The sequence below is a fragment of the Melanerpes formicivorus genome, unplaced genomic scaffold, assembly GCF_026170545.1.
Source record: "Melanerpes formicivorus ecotype bairdi unplaced genomic scaffold, bMelFor1.0.p_v2 SCAF_35, whole genome shotgun sequence".
In the NCBI taxonomy this organism is placed as follows: domain Eukaryota; kingdom Metazoa; phylum Chordata; class Aves; order Piciformes; family Picidae; genus Melanerpes; species Melanerpes formicivorus.
In genome coordinates this window covers 8,102,685-8,121,834 of record NW_027142387.1, presented here as the reverse complement: position 1 = coordinate 8,121,834, position 19,150 = coordinate 8,102,685, and the positions used below count along the sequence as shown (strand labels likewise).

Genomic DNA, 19,150 nt, shown 5'->3' with positions numbered 1-19,150 from the left:
GGCTAAGCAACCCCAGCTCCCTCAGCCTCTCCTCATAGGGCTTGTGCTCCAAACCCCTCCCCAGCTTTGTTTCCCTTCTCTGGACACATTCCACCAACTGCACATCTTTCCTAAACTGGCACAACCTACGCCTGCAGCTTCCAAGAGGAGCTTTTAGCATCTATCCAGTTGACTGTTGCTCCTCAGCAAAAGTATTCAGGCTTTTCAGCCCAGTTACATCGGTTGTCACCCACTTCTTACACTTGGAAATGGAAGAGGTCAGTAGCACCAGCAGGGCCTATTGCAGTACTTCAGGTAATAAAACACAGCTGTGCTGTGCTTGTGCCTACTAACAACCAACACTGCAGATGCAAGGACACCTCCCATCTCCCCAAGTGAAATAGTCTGAACATTATTGTGCAGCAACAGCTGAAAGCTAGAGTAGAAAGCACAACATTTAAATCTTAGTAGGGTGTTGGTTTTTTTCAGAAGAGGTTCACTGAAAATCTTTTTTTCATGACAGGGTTGGTTAGTTTTGAGTAGTTTTGCTTTGAGGTAGCAGCTGTAGTCTGTTCACTCAGGATTCTTATGAAACCCCACCTCAAATACTGCATTCAGTTCTCATGCCGCCAGCAGCAGGACACAGAGCTATTGGAGTCCACAGGAAAGCCACAAAGATGACCCAAGGGCTGGAACACCTCTTCTATGAGGACAGGCTGAGGGAGCTGGGGTCTGTCAGCCTAGAAAAGACTCTGGAGGTACTTTAGAGCTGCCATCCAGTACCTTAAACGATCCTACACGAAGGCTAGAGAGGGACTTTTCCTAAGGGTGTATAGCAATAGGACAAGGGCGAATGGTTTGAAGCTGAGGGGCAGTAGGTTTGGATTGGATCTTAGGAAGATGTTCTCCAGTATGAGGGTGATGAGGGTCTGGAGTAAGTTTCCCAGGGAGGTTGTGGATGGCCCCACCCTGGGGCTGCTCAAGACCAGGTTGGATACGGCCTTGAACAGCTGAGTCTAGTTGTGAGGCATCTCTGTCTATGTCAGGAAGGTTGGATTAGATGCTCTCTCAGGTCCCTTCCAACCTATGCCATTATGTGATTCTATGACTGCAACAACATAGGGACACTAAAAAAAACAAGACAGTGCAAACCCAGGAGCCTACTTCTGTGACTTACATGACTAAAACCATCACTTATGAGGTTCAGGCTGGAGGTCAGGAGGAAGTTCTACACAGAGAGAGTGATTACCCATTGGAATGGGCTGCCCGGGGAGGTGGTGGAGTTGCCATCACTGGAGGTGTTCAGGAGGAGACTTGACAGCGTGCTTGGTTGCATGGTTTAGTTGATTAGGTGGTGTTGGATGATAGGTTGGATGCCATGATCTTGAAGGTCTCTTCCAACCTGGTTTATTCTATTCTATTCTGTTCTAATTCTACACTTAAAAAACCCCAACCATCTTTGATTTCAAAGCACAAATAACAACAGAGAAAGCATAGCAAGTGTGAGGAGCTTTCTGACTCTCCTGTATCCATCCAAGGTGAAAAGAAATAATGTTTTTATTAGAGCAAATGGTGTTGCTGTGCCATGTTCATGGTATACAGGAGGGGTGAATGAAGACAGACATGAACTGTGTAGGAGATAACTTATTTTATTTTATTCTTTTTTTCCTCGATTCTCAACTTAATTTTGATGCTAAAAACTGATCAAAGGCACTTCAAAGAAGGTATTTAAGAAACAAATCCTTATGGTGAAAATTCCAGACACGTCACCAACTTCTATCTGCCATGAGGGACACAACTACCTATAATAGCAAAGTGAAACATTCACAGGTTTTCAGTGGAGCATACTGTCCAGCAGCAACATCCAATTCTTTTAGAACATTAACATTTGTGGAGTATTTTAAATACAACACGGTAAAATTACACTTTTGGAGTTCCACAGAAGCTTTTCTTGACAGAACAAAAAACAAACAAAAGCACAAAATTGCCTTTCCAAGTGGTCCTGGATTAAGTGATCTATTTTCATCTGTGCGTGCACTATCAACATCAGCAGCAGGTACACCAGAGAAACAACCAACACTCTTGTGCCACACAAAGGGAAAACACCCTGCTCAGACAGCAAACTGTTGGCAAGAGGTCTATCAGCCACCCACTAACATCCATACCTCTGGAAGCCTAGAAGAACAAATGGCATTATGTGAAGGAAAAAAAAGGAAGTAATTTTTTAGTATATACCCCTAGCAAAGCACAACAAGAAGTTTGCTGAAAAACCAAAGGTACTGAGAAAGGAGCTTCCACCAGGTGCTGACACGACCAGTGTCTAACCTCTTAAGTAAGGCCAATACAGACCACAAAATGAACTGGAATGAAAGAAGAGTAGAACTGGTCTTGGTCTGCAAACAAAGGTTAACATTATTGTTTGACTAAGAGCAATGCTCAGAGGGTAACCTCTTGGCACTCTCATTCTTTCTGAGCTCAAAACCACTAAACCAAGGTTAAAATGGCACCCTTCTCTACTGTGACATGCCCACATCTAAGTGCAGCAACTGCTGCCCAGTACTCTCACGAAAGCAAGTTCAAACCTTTTAAATGAATCATTTAAATCACCACAGTGCTAATGGAAGCTTTGAGGCTTTACAAAATCAAGAAGCCTTTTAGAAACAAACCCAAACCACCAAGCAATAATCAGTAGAGCCTAAGAGAACTTAGGTTGTTGTGCTTCAGAAAGATCTACCCTCCTGAAATCCAAAGAGCCTCCTCAGGCTGCAGAAATATTCCAACTCCAGAAATACTTTCTCAAAGCACAAAGACCTGAGAGTGAAACAACAGACTACTAACAGTAGTGTAATATTGTACATGAAAATTATACTAACAGGTCACATTCCAACCTTGTCTACTGAAGCTTTTGAAGGGAGTGAGCTCCAAAGCAGTTATTTCAGAGGCATCAGCTGATTGTTATGGCAATACAATGCACCAGAGAACAAGAGTCCTCTGTTAACATCACAGAATGGAACCACCGATACTTTTCTAGCTTGCCTGGAAGGAAAAGAATTCTTTGCAGTGCTGTTAGAGAAACAGATTCAGAGGCTTAAGAACAAGGACACTTGAAAACAAAGCAGAAATGGATGTTTGAAGAAAAGGCTACTCTTATTTCTCCAGACAGGCCACCTATTTATCACAAGGTAGTAAGCTCTTTAGTTCAAGAAATGGAACTTCTTCCTTTGTTTCTCAGTTGCCTCTGAGGTCACACATGACTTGTGGAAAGGGATATTCCTGCCCCACTCTGCTAAACCCACAAGCCCCAGAATGGCTGCTGAGAAAAGGCTTCACCATGAGCTCAGCTGGTTTGACTTCCCACCTCAGCAGCCAACCTATATGAAGCTCAACCATCTCACTGCCTGTGTCCTCTTGTCCACCAGAGACTCGAGCATGATGAAACTGAAACCGCAAAGCCAGGACAGGAATAGGAAGAGGAAAACATGTTACCTCACAGGGCAGCACAGGCCAACAGGACACAAATCTGGAGAAAATATGCAAGACTAGTTCTGCCTTTTGTGGCAGAACATCTTTCAATGGCCAAGGATGAACTGAGGAAGGCAGCTGTAAGAAAGGAACAGCGCAGCAGTTCAGCAGATCTTCTACATGGGCTGACTTCACAGAGAGATTAAGTTGAGATCACGACTTCGTTTTGTAGCTCCTTAAAGTATTCCAGAAAATGTTAACTGCATGTCTGAACAATGCCACTGGAGTTATCAGCACAGATGGATTTCACAGTCTGACTGGATTGTGCAGCCTGTGGGATAAACATTGAGCTCACAGGAGGAAGCACCTCTGATGGTACCATCCTTTCTCCTCTGGACAAGCAGCCCTCTGCAGCAAGCTAGAGACTTTTTTTCCTTTTTGAAACTAGTGCAGTTCTTATTTTCTACTGAAGGTTACAGAAAACAAAGCTCACGTCCCTTTTGGTACTTCAGAGACAGGCTTGCTCATAAAAGACCAACAGATTTAACCCTGCAGGAACTATTCCTTTAGCTAAAACTTGAGCTATGAACCCAGCCCTTACGCAGGCAGAGATGGATGCAGTGCTTCAGCTCCAGGAGACAGCTCAGCCAGAGACTGCCATCATGATGCAGAGCAATGGTCAGAAAGAGAACAAAGACTCTTTACTGTTGGACAACAGGCAGAACTTCAACCTGTAAATGAATTATCTTTGGGAAAAAATAATAAAGTAATTCCAGTACTTTATGGTAACATCCTCTTCCAGGAACATCCTGAAGGACAGCAGCAGTAAATAAGGCTGTCTGCTACCAGTATGTGCCCATTCCAGAACAATGACTGGAGGTAATCAGGTTATGTCCAAATTCATCAATATGATGAAGGTGAAAAGTGATAAAAAGATGAAGAAGCTATTGTCCAAGTGGGGAATAATGACACACTACGTGTCAAGCTGAACCCTATCCCCAATATTGCTATTCACTCACTTTGAAAAAAGAGAAAATCAGAAAGCTTTATGTTAACCATTTTAAAACACAGGCTTGGCCTCTGAAACTTTTTCAGTGATTAAAACACCTCTTTTGTCCCACACCAAGAAAGTCTTTCCAGTTAAGAAGCAGATACACTCATAAAGTAGTGGAGAAAGTTAATGCACTTTGGAAGATTCCTGCATTCAGGCTTTCTTACCTGAATTAACCATATACTTCAGCTCCAAAACAAGTGAAACAACGATCATTGAACACTTTGCTCTGAGAAAAGTAACAAGAAGCAGATGCAGAAGAAACTTTAGAAAAGTGGAGGGAACAAAACCACTTCAGTGAAGTGATGAGTAGGGAAGAAGTCAAATTGGCTTTCCTGCACTTTATGTTTGTACCTGTGAAACTAATGAACAAGCTAACTCCACCACCTCCAATTATACTGAGAGGAAAACTTCAATGGAAACAAACTGATTATAATACTGGCTGAAACCCAGTTGTTGTAATGCCCATTGCAGCTTGGCTAAGATGCTGTTCTTTCTAGTTTACACAGGTGTGATGGAAGAGATTTCTGTTTCCAAAAACATCTGCCTTACCTTATGCTGAGACATTCTGAGAAGAATTTTTTACAACTACTCCATAGGGGAAGCTAATTGAAAAAACAACCAAAAAGTAAGCTCCAAATATGTAAGCAGCTCACATCATCTCAGCCATTTAAACAAAACCAACTATTTCTGGGTTTCTCCCTGGAAAAGCAGTGATCCAGGTTCAAGTTTTTAAGCTAATTCCTAGCAGTGAATTCCATTTCTGATACAATTCAGATTAACCTTTGGGGTGGATCTCATCATAACCTGTCTTTCTGATTAAGGCAAAGCAGACTTGAGACTCCCATTTTCACACCTCTCCCTTCCTTATGGGGCAAGGTCAATTTCACACAAAGGAATTTCAGGGTATTTTGGATCTAGAGAAAGCCCTCAGGAAGTTACTGGCAGTGCAGCATCCAATTTCTAATATGAGAATGGACCTAAAGGAGCATCTGAGAGGAAATAGAGAAGAAAAACTGGTAACAGCAATACTGTATGATTATCTCTGAACCTGTCCACTACGGGTTTTGTACACATTCTTCCAGATATTAGTGTACCAGAACAACCTTCTATTTCACAGCTTTAGGGCCCCAAGTCTTCATGAGCAGAGCTGCAAGGTCACACTCTCCCAAAGAGTCAGATCCAGCCTCTGCTGTGCACACAGTGACAGAAAGCACTGCCAAGGTGATTTCTGAAGTAAGAATCGCCAGTCCACGAGCTTTTTTTCTAGTCCACGAGCTTCACGCAGGAGTTTGAGGAGGCTCTTAGTCACTGTACTGGCTTCTTGTTCTCTTCCAAGTCCAACTAATTCTCAGAAATTTTTTGCTTTAGCTTCTGATTATCCTCCAGTGCTTCAGTTTTGCTCTGCTCCTCTGCTTTCTTTGCCTGATCAGGATTGTACCGATACAAATAGCCATAGGGGCGGAGATGATAAATCAAATATTCCAAGTGATACATAGTCACAGAATCCACGTAGTGGAATGAGACTGCTAGATCAGAGCAGCACCCAGGACCCTGAAACACAGATCAAGCCAAAATAATCAGCAATTAATTGCAAAGCAGGCCCTGGATTAAAGATCCAGCAAGCATTCCAACACATACTTGACTCACAGGACATAATTCACCATCATCAGTCATGCACATACTTCAAAACATAATGGTAGGCAACGTGCACTCGCTGCCCAGAAGGCAGCCATGTGCCGGGCTGCATCAAAAGCAGCGTCACCAGCAGGATGAGTGAGGTGATTCTCTCCTCTCTAAACTGCTCTAGTGAGACCCCACCTGGAGTAGTGCATCCAATCCTGGTGCCCCCAGCATAAGAGGGACATGGAGCTGCTGAAGTGGGTCCAGAAGAGGGCCACAAAGATGATCAGAGAACTGGAGCACCTCCCCTGTGAGGACAGGCTGAGGGAGCTAGGACTGTTCAGCCTGGAGAGAAGGCAGCTCCAAGGAAACCTTACAGCAGCCTTCCAGCACCTGAAGGGGGCTACAAGAAAGCCAGGAAGGGGCTTTTTACAAGGCCTTGTTGTGATAGAATGACAGGCAATTGATTGAAGCTTTAGGAGGGCAAATTTAGACTGGAGATTAGGAAGAAATTCTTTACAGTGAGGGTAGTGAGACACTGAAACAGGTTGCCCGGAGAGGCTGTGGATGCCCCCTCCCTGGAGGTGTTCAAGGCCAGGCTGGATGAGAACTTGAGCAACCTGGTCTAGTGGAAGGCGTCCCTGTCCATGGCAGGGGGGTTTGGAACTAGCTTCAAGATTCTTTCCAACCTAAACCATTCCATGAATCTATGAAAATGTATCACACATAGCTTATGGGCGACGGAGATTGGAATCAATACAGCTGACCAATATGATCGAGTATTGTTCCTTTACTGTCCCAGTGGTGCAGGCCTATGGAGCAGGCCTGAGGTGTGAGTATAGCACAGTAAAGTGTAGAAGAAGAGACAGGAAAGGCAGAAGTGCGTAGCAAGGGAACTTCTACAACTTACATAAACTCAGAGTGCCTTGTTGGCATAGCTTCATTGGTTCCCCAGGAGCGACCACACATCACACTATTATAGATTATTGGTCCAACTACTAATGACACGCAAGGTTTGTTGATGCAGGTGCACGTCCTGTTGTTCCAAGATAACTTTCTATGTTTATAGCTACCAGTGCCTTGTTTTAGTTACATGCTGCAGGCACAGCACTGCTTTGTTACACTGCTAGCTGGCTCTGCATTTATGCTGAGCATGGCCTACCACCATGTCAGGCTCTAGGCCTGCACTGCCAGATTGCTCACACTGCTCGTCGCTGGCATTGCCACAAAAGCTGCCAGAGCCTCCTTCCAAAACAAGGATGGACAAGGTCTTCTGGAACACAGTTTTGTGTTTTGGCTGGTTGTTGGGTTTTGTTTTTTTTTTAACAAGATCTTATTGATAAGTTGCTAATATTCTAACTCTAATTGGTAAGATTAAGTATTTAAAGAAACTAAAGAGAACAACTGTTATGTAAGTGCTATTGTTTCAACAGATGTGATGCTGAGGAACACGGTTTAGCACCATACATTGTAGAGTTAGAGAATAGTTGGACTTGATCTGAGAAGTCTTTTCCAATCTAGGCAATTCTGTGATTCTCTGATGGTTGGACTTGATGATCTCAATGGTCTTTTCCTACCAGAACAAGTTTGAACTCTTAGACAATGTTAACCAACTAGCATCACAAGCAAGTCTCAAAATTAGTTCTATTTCTACAGGTTTTATGAAAAGCAGCTGTAAGGCAGATATAGAATTATAGAATCATTGAATGGCCTGAGTTGGAATGGACCTTCAAGATCATCTAGTTCCACTGGCAGGAATACCTCCTACTCAACCAGGTTGCTCAAAGCCTTATCCAACCCGGTCTTAAGCGCTTCCAGGGATGAGGTGTCCACAACTGCTGTGGGCAAGACAGAAGCCACAGTATCCCAGGGCCACCCTCCTTCTCATTAGACTGTAATGTAACCAAGCCATAGAGTTTTAGCACAGGCAGCTTGGAATGACCCATGCTGGTAGCTGGAGAAGTTAGGAACAGTGTGAGATATGAGGGAACAAACCAGAAAACTAACTGCAAGAAAGGCAGCAGTGGTGCCAGTACACAAATACATCAAAAGGTTTCATCCTTTTCTGCTGTCTATTGAGGACAGCAAACCAGCATTCATAATAGAATCTTCAGGAGCTCTTCCAGAACGCTCAGTTCAGAGCACTGCCTTTTAGTCAATTAGTGCATTCAATGTATCCTCACAAAGGTGTATGACAGGATATCACAACAGAATTCTCTTTTCTCAACTCTATTGATCATCCATTAAGCTGTTAATTCACACATCACACACACTGTAAGAAGTACTTCATCAAATGAGTACCAGGTTCCTAAGGACTTACCTCTACAGTAGGATAATAATTGTAATTCCAGTACCAGAATGTTTTTGGTAGGTATCCTCTGACTAAGTGATGCTCTGGAACAAAGGGATGAAAAGTTTCTCTACCATTTGTATCCCTAGAGTCTCCTGCTTCCACATTCATGATCTCCATGCATTTTCCTAGTGCTAGGTCTTCAATAGAAGAACTGTGGGTGCATTTCTTTGTTTTAAATGCAGCAACAAATCTCTTCAGAGCTTCTTTGCTCAGAACGTATCCTGCTCCTCCGCTCATGTAGCCCTGTTTCACGTAAGGCTTAAATCTTCTTCCAAAGTAGATTGGCTGTTCAGGACTGTATTTGGACAGAAGCCATCTCAAATTGTCCAGTACAACATATGTGTCATCGTCTGCTTTCATAAACCAATCAGCATCATCAAAATAATGGTCATACACATATTGAAAAGCTTTAATGGTTTTCCAGTACAGTTGGTCTCTGCCTTCTTTGGTTTCTAGGCCCACAGCTGGGAAGTCTTTATTTTCCTCAGAGCTCATAAAGAGTATTTTATTACAACGTTGGGCCCAAGTGGCCTTAACATGCTTGGCTTTCTTTTCTAGATTTTGAGGTCCAGTCATGACCCAACACAGTATTTTCACCTTCTGATACAGTCCCTCTGCAATATTTTTATTCTCATCTAAGAAAACAAAAGTTCCAAAACAGCATTAACTTGACTGCAAAACAGAGATCTGTTTCTAGATCAGAAAAGACATGCAGAGAGAGGAGCTTGCCTCCAAATGTACCACTTAATGAAATCAATGTTAGATTTAGGAAAGAAAACAAACAAGACTCTCAAAATCAAGAAGCTAAAATCCTTAAAGCTACTTCAACTAAAGGAAGGCATAAAAGCCCTATCAAAATGAGTATCTGGTCACAGATGTGTGGCTTCAGAGAAACTTGATGAGTACATAAAGTACAATTTGGAGGCAACCTCTTTGTGCTGCTGGACAACTAATGAAAGTTTAAAAGCTCTATTCATTGTGTTCACAATGAACAAAACCTAATGATTCCAACACAGAAAGGTCAAAAAGCTAATAAGCTCTGTTAGATATATTCATGTTAACTATCAAGACCTATTAAATATCTCTAAAACAGCATCATTTTTTTTGATGGAAAGTCAGAAAGAATTTATCACCAAATCAAGCTCAATCCTATCCTAAAAGAGTCTGAGAAGTTTGGACACTACAAAAAAATAGCATTATTGCTGTGTTAAAAAGGTTTTGCTTGTAGAAATTCACCACAATAGGCCCAATTGTCTGAGGTGTGTAAAACAACGTTTTACAACCATTCATTTCCCTCAGAGAAACATTTTTACTTGAAAACATACAGAGTGATTTTAATTCATGTGAAAGAATATTCCATGGAGAGTGAGATCTGCATAACTGGTCCTAAGCTATTCCTGCTTACACCTTCTGCAATGACAGATCAGATTTCATTCAGTATTCCTAAGGCTGGAAGAGACCTTAAAGATCATCGAGTCCAACCTGTCGCCACAGACCTCATGACTAGAGTAGGGAGGACACTACTGCCCACTGCAGGCTTGAACTCATTTCTTCAGAACAATCTTCTACAGTTACATGTGAAATGCTCATAAAGTTGTCTTACAAGGTTTGCAGTTTAAATACTTTGAAACAGCAAATTACTTATTAACGTCTTCTTCAGTAAAGGGGTTAGAGTGCATTTTTTTCTCATCCAAATTGTCCCAGCTATGACACTAACTGTGTTAACGAGATGTGTCAAAGGTGTGAAACATCAGAAGGGTCTAGCTTTGGAAGCAAAGCACAACAACAAAAAAAAGTCAGAGTGCACCAGAATTTCTCCATTTTTTACTGAGTTTGGACTGCTGTATAATCAGCTTGGCAATGCCCACAGTGCTCCTCTCTGCCCCATGGCCTCAATTCCAAGTCTCAGCAGAACACCCATTTGATGACAGGAGTTCATTTGAGAAGTTCCTGCTACAAACAACTCTGGCTACAGAAACTAGAGAAAAAGCTGGCCTCTAAGGAAAATAATCAGTATTGTAATAAAAATGTAAACAAAGAAAACCACCATTCAGTAGATCTCAAGAGAACAAAGTTGTTCAGATGTAACCTGAACATGGGGCAAGTGAAAGAAAAGGGGATTCATACAAATTCATGGCAGTGAAGAAAGTAACATTTTGCAATGCATGAAAAAGAGGAATATTATATACACAGGTGTAACAAAATACCTTTATGCTGTCCAGAGTCTGCATTGAAATTCATTTGTCCTTGCAGCTGAATGTTATCAGTTTCTGCTGAGTGTTGACCATGTGGATCATTGTGAAGGATATGAGGCTGGATCTTAGCCTGCTCTTCTAGTATAATGCTGAACAGGAGATAGCAGACAAAAAATCCGATTGCTGATCCAAAAGTGAAGGTTAGAAGGCTTATCAAAGACTTAGAAGAGGCCATCTCCTGATGGTAATACACTGTCAAAAACAAAAGAAAAATATATTAAGCTTAAAGCTACTTAGTACAGAAATCAAGTCTCAGACTGGAGGGAGAAATCAAGGCCTGAATCTCTGGAAGCAGAGATCTCAGTTCTAGCTCAGATTCAGCTCCCCTGAGCTTGCAGAGAAGTTGAAGCCCAAGAGCACTGGAAATATGAGTATTAAATTGTACAGCCATTGATAAATTTCATGCCAAAGGCACACCACATCATCCTTAGCTTAAAATCATAAAGGACATTCATAAATTACAGTAGTGACTACACATACAACATTCATTTAAATGTATATATTCTTGTATAAATATAGGTACAGTATCTTAATTATAAATCTGTAATATACATTCCCTTATTGGTTTTGTTCCAAGAAATCTGTGCTTTAAAATGTAACGTCCAAGTCTCTTAAAAAGCTAAAAGATGATCATCAAAGGTGACCTGCAGGTCAAGATACGACATGGGCATGAAATGCACTTAAATTCCAGGAGTATATTACAGGAATTCTTGAACAGATGTCAAACCCAAGAGGATTTTGAAGAGTTACTAAAGCAAGTTTACCCTCAAATTAGAGTAGTTTTCACAGAACTGTTTTGGTTGGAAAAGACCTTTAAAATTGTGGAGTCCTTCCACTTTAGGAAGTACTGAAGACAGACTTTGAAGAGGCTATGACAACATCTGAATTTTCATAGAGAAACACCCATTTTTAAAAGGCATTTGAAGGAACAAGAAATTACATCATCCTTGAGGCCTCTTCTACTCATCAAACCCTTCATATTTCAGTAACAAAAGCCTCTTTACTTCAGCCACACACATGCTCCTCAGAAATTAAAGGACTTGGATAACCTTTTATAGAATTAAACAGCATCAGCACCTCCACCTGCAAAAAGGTAAACTTTATACATGCAAAACAAGTCTGAATTTTTATATATTAAACACTTTTAAACTAATTTTAGGCTGCTGAGACCTGAGGCCTTTTCATAATTGCAAAGGGTTGAGACATTTTCTAATAATTCATGACCAAACTCCACGAACATTGCCTGTTAAATATATATTGGATTCAAGCCAGAGCCTTACAAACAAGTGGATGATGTTCCCTCCAGCAGGCTCATTGCTAACGTCAGCGGGCAGAACCCAATCGAGTTAGGGAGCCAAAAAAAGAAAATTATGGACTGAAAAGCATGGATCAGGGAAGAGCTGCAGCCACCAAAACAACTCATTTAGCCTGCATCCACTTCACTCACTCACTGTGCAATCTACTGGAAACAGATTGTCCCCAAGCAAGATGCATGGATCACCCTGCAACCACACATGCTCCAAACATTAGCTTTCTGTCTGAGCACCGTGCTGAAGGGAAAGCAGAGAAGACAGAGAGCAGGTATGCAGATCACCTTCAGACATGACCAAATGTACAGCACACATGCAGATCTCCAGCATATGAGAGCACAGCAGCCCTAACATGACAGTTTTCCTACCACACTGCTAGAACAAAGGAAACTGGGAACATCACTTGAAGCACAAAATAAAAATAATACTTAAAGTGTGTATCAAAGTCACATAATTAGAGCTGTGGCTGCTAAGGAGCTGCTGTAGTTTCAGAATAGAATAGGATAAACCAGGTTGGAAGGGACCTTCGAGATCATCACATCCAACCTATCATCCAACCCACCTAATCAACTAAACCATGCAACCAAACACCCCATCAAGTCTCCTCCTAAACACCTTCAATGACGGTGACTCCACCACCTCCCTGGGCAGCCCATTCCAATGGCCAATCACTCTCTCTGTGTACAACTTCTTCCTAACCTCCAGCCTAAACCTCCCCTGGCACAGCTTGAGACTGTGTCCTCTTGTTCTGGTGCCGGTTTCCTGGGAGAAGAGACCAGACCCCACGTGGCTACAACTTCCCTTCAGGTAGTTGTAGAGAGCAAGAAGGTCTCCCCTGAGCCTCCTCCTCTCCAGGCTAAGCAACCCCAGCTCCCTCAGTCTCTCCTTCAATATAAAACAAGGACATTACAGTATTTTTTAAATCATATGCCTTTCCTCAATCCAGTTTTACATCTTGGTGGAGCCTTTAGATACCGCATCTTCAAGAATAAAATGGAATGTGTTACCATTTGTGACCCAGGCCCTTGTAAAAATGATTTGGTTCCCAGCATTATTTCTACTGTCTTAGGTGTTACTAACTTGAGGAGAAAACATGAGGAGTTCAATCAGGTGCTTTTCAACAAAAAAAGGCAAAAACCCTAAAAACTTTTAAGGAAAAGCCTATATGCACAAGCAGCCTGTGACACTGAAAAATATCCACGGTACTAAAATCAGTTTGGGTTTTTTATGACTTCCCCTATCTGTCACCACAAAGTCCCCTCAAAATCTGTGACACACAAAGGGAGAGGGAGATAGAATAAAATAATGCCTTCCTCAGCAGATCAAAAGGCAGGCGAAATGAAAATCCATGCACATACACAGCACAGCTACAGCAATCACTAGAAGAAAAAGTCTCTGTTGTTCCACTTCTCAATATTAGGTGTCCTTTTGCCATACAATTTCAGTTATCTGCTCTGGCAGCTGTTAAAATTACTCTTGCTTAGAGAGAGAAAAAAAAAGTACTTGATAAGCAATTGCTGCTTATTAAACTATGGAATGATGTTAAATTGGATTATTTAAGGGAGAAAAAAAAACAACAACCACAACAAAACTTTAAGTGCACTGGAAATGTTTAAAGGGGGGGAAGGGCATTCTTCACATTTGAAAATCAGAAGGTGACCTGGCAGTACCCCATAGGCAAAGAGGATTTCTGGGAAGCTGCACTTCATATTTGATATTAAATGCTTCTAGTTATAGTTTTCAATCTAACTGTTCATTGTTCTATCCATTTCATATCAGGTTGGACCGTTGTAGAGAATATTAGAATGATGGGGTTGGAAGGGACCTTTAAAGATCACATATGTGTGCACACCGTATGTATTTATAAACATCATGAATAAACAAGAAAGGAATCTTCAGTTTTTATACTACTTTCATAGTATCACAGAATCATAAAATGGTCTGGGTTGGAAGGGACTTCCAAAGGTCAGCTAGTCCAATCACCTCTGCAGTAAGCAGGAGCTGCCTCAACTAGATCAGGCTGCCCAGAGCCCTGTCAAGCCTCATCCTCAGTATCTCCAGGGATGGGTGGGGCCTCAACTACCTCCCTGAGCAACCTGTTCCACTACCCTTACAGTAAAGAACCTCTTCCTAACAGCCAATTTAAAATCTACTCTTCTCTAGTTTTAAGCCATTGTCCCTTTATCCTCCATTATCTTCCAATTATCTTCCAAAACTCAAGTTTTGAGAGTCAGTGACCTTCAAATTTACAGAAAAAGTAATTTTCCTATGTGAGGAGCTCCTGAAGCAGTCAGTCCAAAAGGAGACAAGGCTGCTAGAATCCCATGTCCCCAGGTTCAGGCAGCAACAAGGCACTGGCTGTATTTCCACAGCTGCACATGCAAACACGCACATGGCTGCCCGTACAGATCCACATAGCTACAACCAGGGTTCACACAAACACTAGCATGGACAGGCCTTTAGCTGCTCCACCCACTATCTGACCAAGGAAAATGTTACTGGGCAACATGGGTCCCTCCAGAAATTGGCCAGGCCACACCTTGAGTCCTGTGTCCAGTTCTGGGCCCCTCAGTTTAGGAAAGATGTTGAGATGCTGGAAGGTGTCCAGAGAAGGGCAACAAAGCTGGGGAGGGGTTTGGAGCACAGTCCTGTGAGGAGAGGCTGAGGGAGCTGGGGTTGCTTAGTCTGGAGAACAGGAGGCTCAGGGGAGACCTTATTGCCATCTACAACTACCTGAAGGGAAGTTGTAGCCAGATGGGGGTTGCTCTCTTCTCCCAGGCAACCAGCAACAGAACAAGAGGACATAGTCTCAAGCTGTGCCAGGGGAGGTTTAGGCTGGATGTTAGGAAGAAATTCTTCCCAGAAAGAGAGATTTGCCATTGGAATCCAGGAACCAACCCTGAATCCTCCACCTCCTCAGAGCCCCACTCCAGTTGGTGGTGCAGATGTCCTCAGACACACGGCTCCCTACAGGAATATCCAGTAAATGGCCTTAGACATTCAGCCTACTCATTAACTGACCCTTGGATCCTTTTGTCTCCAGGTACCTCACTTGGAGACACACACCCACACAAGCTTTCAAAACAGCTCCCAGATCTTACAGTCCCTCCAGTAGCTGTCTTGGGCCTCCTGAATCATCAAACTAACAAACTGAAAATCTGATCTCACTAGCACCTATCCCACACTGACAGCTGCCTCAAAACCTGGTTCCCATGCCTCTTGTACAACTCACTGGACAGCCCTACATGATACTAGCACCCACACACTGGCCTACTAGGCAAAACAACACTCCTGTCTCCCCAGTTATTGGCACTGCAGATGCACAAGCCTCTGTGACTTACAGTCTCTGCTCCAGTTGCTGGCATTCAGACCCTTGCCCACTCCAGACTCTCCAGTTGCTTGCACACCACACACAGAGGTCCCTGTAACTCATGGCACCACTCCAGTTGCTGATGCCCAGACCTCAATATGCTCATGTGAATATAGCACAGAGGCCTCCCATCCAGGAAAGAGCTGGAAATGAAACTTAACGAGACATGAGGACAGGCTGTGGGTAACCAGGCACAGGCATGGCCAAACACAGTGACCAGCCACTTGTTTACAACTGACCAGGTCTTTTATTCCCTCATCCTTCTATTTCCCCATATTATTCCCCCTCAAACCATCTTGTTTGCTCCCTTTAGTCCCCTCCCTAAGAATCCCATAATAAGAGTTGTACAGTCACAAGGTGCTCTTCTTCCGCATCCCATAATACATCCCACATTCTGTGGTCAGTTATCCCCACTGTAAGCTGTTCCAAAGACCCTTTATGTTGACTAATCTTGATGTGCGTCACAGCTGGGCAATGGGGTTAATGATTCTCCAGTGACAGAACTGGGAGCCGCTTTCTCTAACAAGATTACTGGGGTCTCTCCCCTGCTCTGCCTCTGTGCTGTCCAGCTGATGAGCCTTCACCTAAAATACCGTCTCACTCTGTTAGCTGTTCCAACAAGGGTTAAGGTCACCTTCACAGAATCAGAGAGAATTGTTTCAGGCGGAAAAGACCCCTAAGACCACTGAGTCCAACCATCAACCTAAGAGCACCACGGCCACTAAACCATGTCCCAAGGTGCCATGTCCACACGTTTCTTGAACACCTCCAGGGATGGCGACTCCACCAGCCTGTTCCAAACTCACCACTCTTGCAGGAAAGAAATGTTTCCTGTTATCCAACCTAAATCTCCCCTGACACAATTCCAAACCATTGCCCCTCATTCTATCACCTGATACCAGGGAGAACAGACTGACTCCCACTTCACTGCAACCTAAACCAAAGCAAGCTTAAGGATTCTCTATGCAATAAGAATATGTAATACTGGAGCTTGATCAAAAAACCCCAACCCCTCAGCTACCTTTACAATTAATACTCTTAAGCAAGCTCAAACTGTGTAACTTTTTTAACTTGTTTTAAGAGGAAACAAATAGAAGAATAAAATTAAAACAAACAAATTACAAACCACTCCCCATACCCCCACCCCCCAATATCAATCAAACCTGGGATTTTGAAATTTACAGAATGCAGGGCATAACTCCAGACATTTTTGTATATATTTCCCCCAATATCATTCCATAATCACTTTCAGATTTGCTAATTAACTATGAGAAACACGGCCCATCTACAGACATGATTCTTCCTTGTATCCCTTAGGAAGGGGAAGCTCTGAGGCCTCAGGATGAAATAGAATGCAAATGCCCTTGGAAAGACACATCATTAGCAATGAAATTGATCTTTGCTACCGTGTCCTTAACAGTCAAGCGATGCATCAGCATGATTAAAGTAGAAAACAGTTAGCTGTGCAGTGCCCAAGAAAGGTCTTCTGCTCAGAAAGTCCCATGACTTCTAGAAGCTTTTTATGTACAGAGACTCATAGAGTCGTTTCAGTTGGAAAGGGCCTTTAAGATCAGCCCAATATATTTACATGCTTCTGAAAGGGAACTAAGCGCAAAGCAGTGGTACCTCTGCTAACGCTGCCTGCACCAAGGATCACTGTGAACTGCTGCCGTTTCCTATCCACTAAGCACAGATTTGTATTTTTCACTTCCATTTTTTTTTTTAGATAAATCTAATGCTGTAAGCATTTCTTCGCAGAGGAATTTTTCCCATCAAAAACTCTTTGGTTGTTCAGCCGAAAACTACAGCAAAAAGCAAGGCATTTCGGTACAAGCGGCCAGCAGCAGCGTTGAAATCAGCTATGTAACAATCCAAGGCACAAGTGAGGAGGAAGAAAGATCCTGGTAACCTTCTTCCTCATTCCTAAAACTGACACCCTCCTTCAGCAACAAGTTACCATGCCCAAAGCACGGCTTTCTAGACCGTTAGCACCCTAGCTCTTACTGAAGAGAGCTGGCGACGTCAGTCCAGGAAGTCCCCGGTTACATGGGGCAGAAAGCGGCTGGGCGGGGAACAGCGAGCAAGTGCCACCCCCGCAAAGCTCCCTGCCGGCTCTGAGGGTCTCTCTATCCTCCAGGAGACCCCTCTTTCAGAGCCTCTCCTTCCCGGGCGAGCAGCCAGACACCTGCCGTTCCCTCAGCAGCAGCTCCTGCGGGCACCCTCCTGACAGCCGCTGAGGTGACACGACACGCACCGCACCGCCCCGACCACCTCCTCCCGCTCCGTCACCACAGGGAGACACCTTCCTTCACGTCGCCTCCCCAATCGAGGTGCTACCCTGAGCGGCCCACCGGCTTCCCCCACTACCGAGGGCCTGACCCGAGGGCCCGGCAGCGGCGCCGCCGCCCGGCCCCGCTCTCACCTCAGCGGCTGCCGGAGGCCCTCAGCCGCGCGAGCCGCGAGCAGCCGTGGGCCACGCGCAAGGCAGGCCTCCGCCGCCAGACCCGCCGCCACGCGCCGCCGCGGCCGGCACCATCCCGCTGCCCCGCGCTGCGCGCCCCCGGGGCCGTCCCGACCCCGCCTCGCCGCGTGCTCATTGGGTGGCGAGCGGCTGGGGCGTGGCCAGGGGCAGCCGCGCGCCTTTAACCCTTGCGCGCCCCGGGGGACTAGCCGCGTGGCGATTCGCGCGTTACCGCGAGGTCCCACGCTGCTGCTCTGCGGAGAGTGGGGCTTCCGCCCCCTCCCCTCCGGCGGGAATCACGCGTGGGGATGAGAGTCGGCCCTTTCTATCCTCTACCCCCAAGCCCGTCCGCCGGGAGGGCCGCGAGTGGAGCCCGCATCTGCCCTGAAAGCGAGTGGCCAGGGCCGGTGCTGCGGCATGAGGGCGGAGGCCAGCTCGCTCAGTGGTCTGGGCAGGATTTCGAGGCGTGCGGGTGACAATAAAAAGGCAGAGAGTGGAAAGGAGAGAGCTTGCCGGGGCGAGGCAGAGGCGGGAGAGCGCGGAGTGTCACTTGACGGCTTGAAGGTTTGTAAGCGGTGAGGTATCTCAGCGGAGGTGCCGCCTCCTCTGCCTCTCCAGACACGTTTAGTAAAGAAATGCCTCGGACAGGGCACCTCCACTCTCCACCCTTTCATAGGGTTACCTTGCTCCTGGCTGCCTGCTCTTGCCGGGAAGCGGTGGTGTCGTAAGCTCAGGCCAGGCTGCGGAGCTCCGCTGCTCTCCAGCCCCTCATTCCCTTGACTTCAGCCGGTTTGGAGCCTCTGCACTTCCAAAATACCATTAGGCAACTGCAAAGGATGTTGCTAGGTAACCGAACCCTCTGAAATCATTCCTTATCTCCCCGTGCTAATGCTGCCTACCTTTTTTTTCACGGCTGTGGCATTGCTCGATAGCTTTCCACAGGAAAAATCTATTAAGTGTGAAGAGCGATTGTAGATGTAAAAGGTCGTTTGCAATACAACATTTTGCAAACAGTGGAGCTCTGCAGTAAAGGTTTGTTTGGTTCATGTTTTATTTATTTATTTAGGTGAAGGACTGGGGCACAGCCACTTGCAAACAACTGGTCCGTGCTGAGGGTCACGGGCATTGCTGTAAGTGGATGTCACTGCATACACTGGTATCTCCCCCCGTCTCTTCCTCCTCCATGGCTCTCAGGCTTTCCTCCAGCCTGTCCAGGGGTTCAGTCCAAACCATACCTTTGCACTTTCATGGCTATAGATCTGTGGTTACTTTTTGCTTCCCTCTCT

At 44.5% G+C, this 19,150-nt stretch overlaps 1 protein-coding gene across 2 annotated transcripts; it reads right to left on the bottom strand.

The window, feature by feature from the left end:
- Nucleotides 1–1,595: 1,595 nt before the first annotated feature.
- C1GALT1 (core 1 synthase, glycoprotein-N-acetylgalactosamine 3-beta-galactosyltransferase 1) lies at nucleotides 1,596–17,891 on the bottom strand. 2 transcript variants are annotated; one of them, XM_068157077.1, is made up of 4 exons: nucleotides 17,826–17,891; nucleotides 10,676–10,915; nucleotides 8,436–9,103; nucleotides 1,596–6,046 (listed from the first exon to the last, which is right to left on the bottom strand). In XM_068157077.1, the coding sequence occupies exons 2-4, from the start codon at nucleotides 10,896–10,898 to the stop codon at nucleotides 5,837–5,839; spliced, it is 1,101 nt and encodes a 366-aa protein (XP_068013178.1). In that variant the 5' UTR covers nucleotides 10,899–10,915; nucleotides 17,826–17,891; the 3' UTR covers nucleotides 1,596–5,836. The 2 variants fall into 2 exon arrangements, with proteins under 2 accessions (XP_068013178.1, XP_068013177.1); XM_068157076.1 differs by lacking the exon at nucleotides 17,826–17,891 and adding an exon at nucleotides 17,408–17,461.
- Between the last annotated feature and the right edge of the window lie 1,259 nt (nucleotides 17,892–19,150).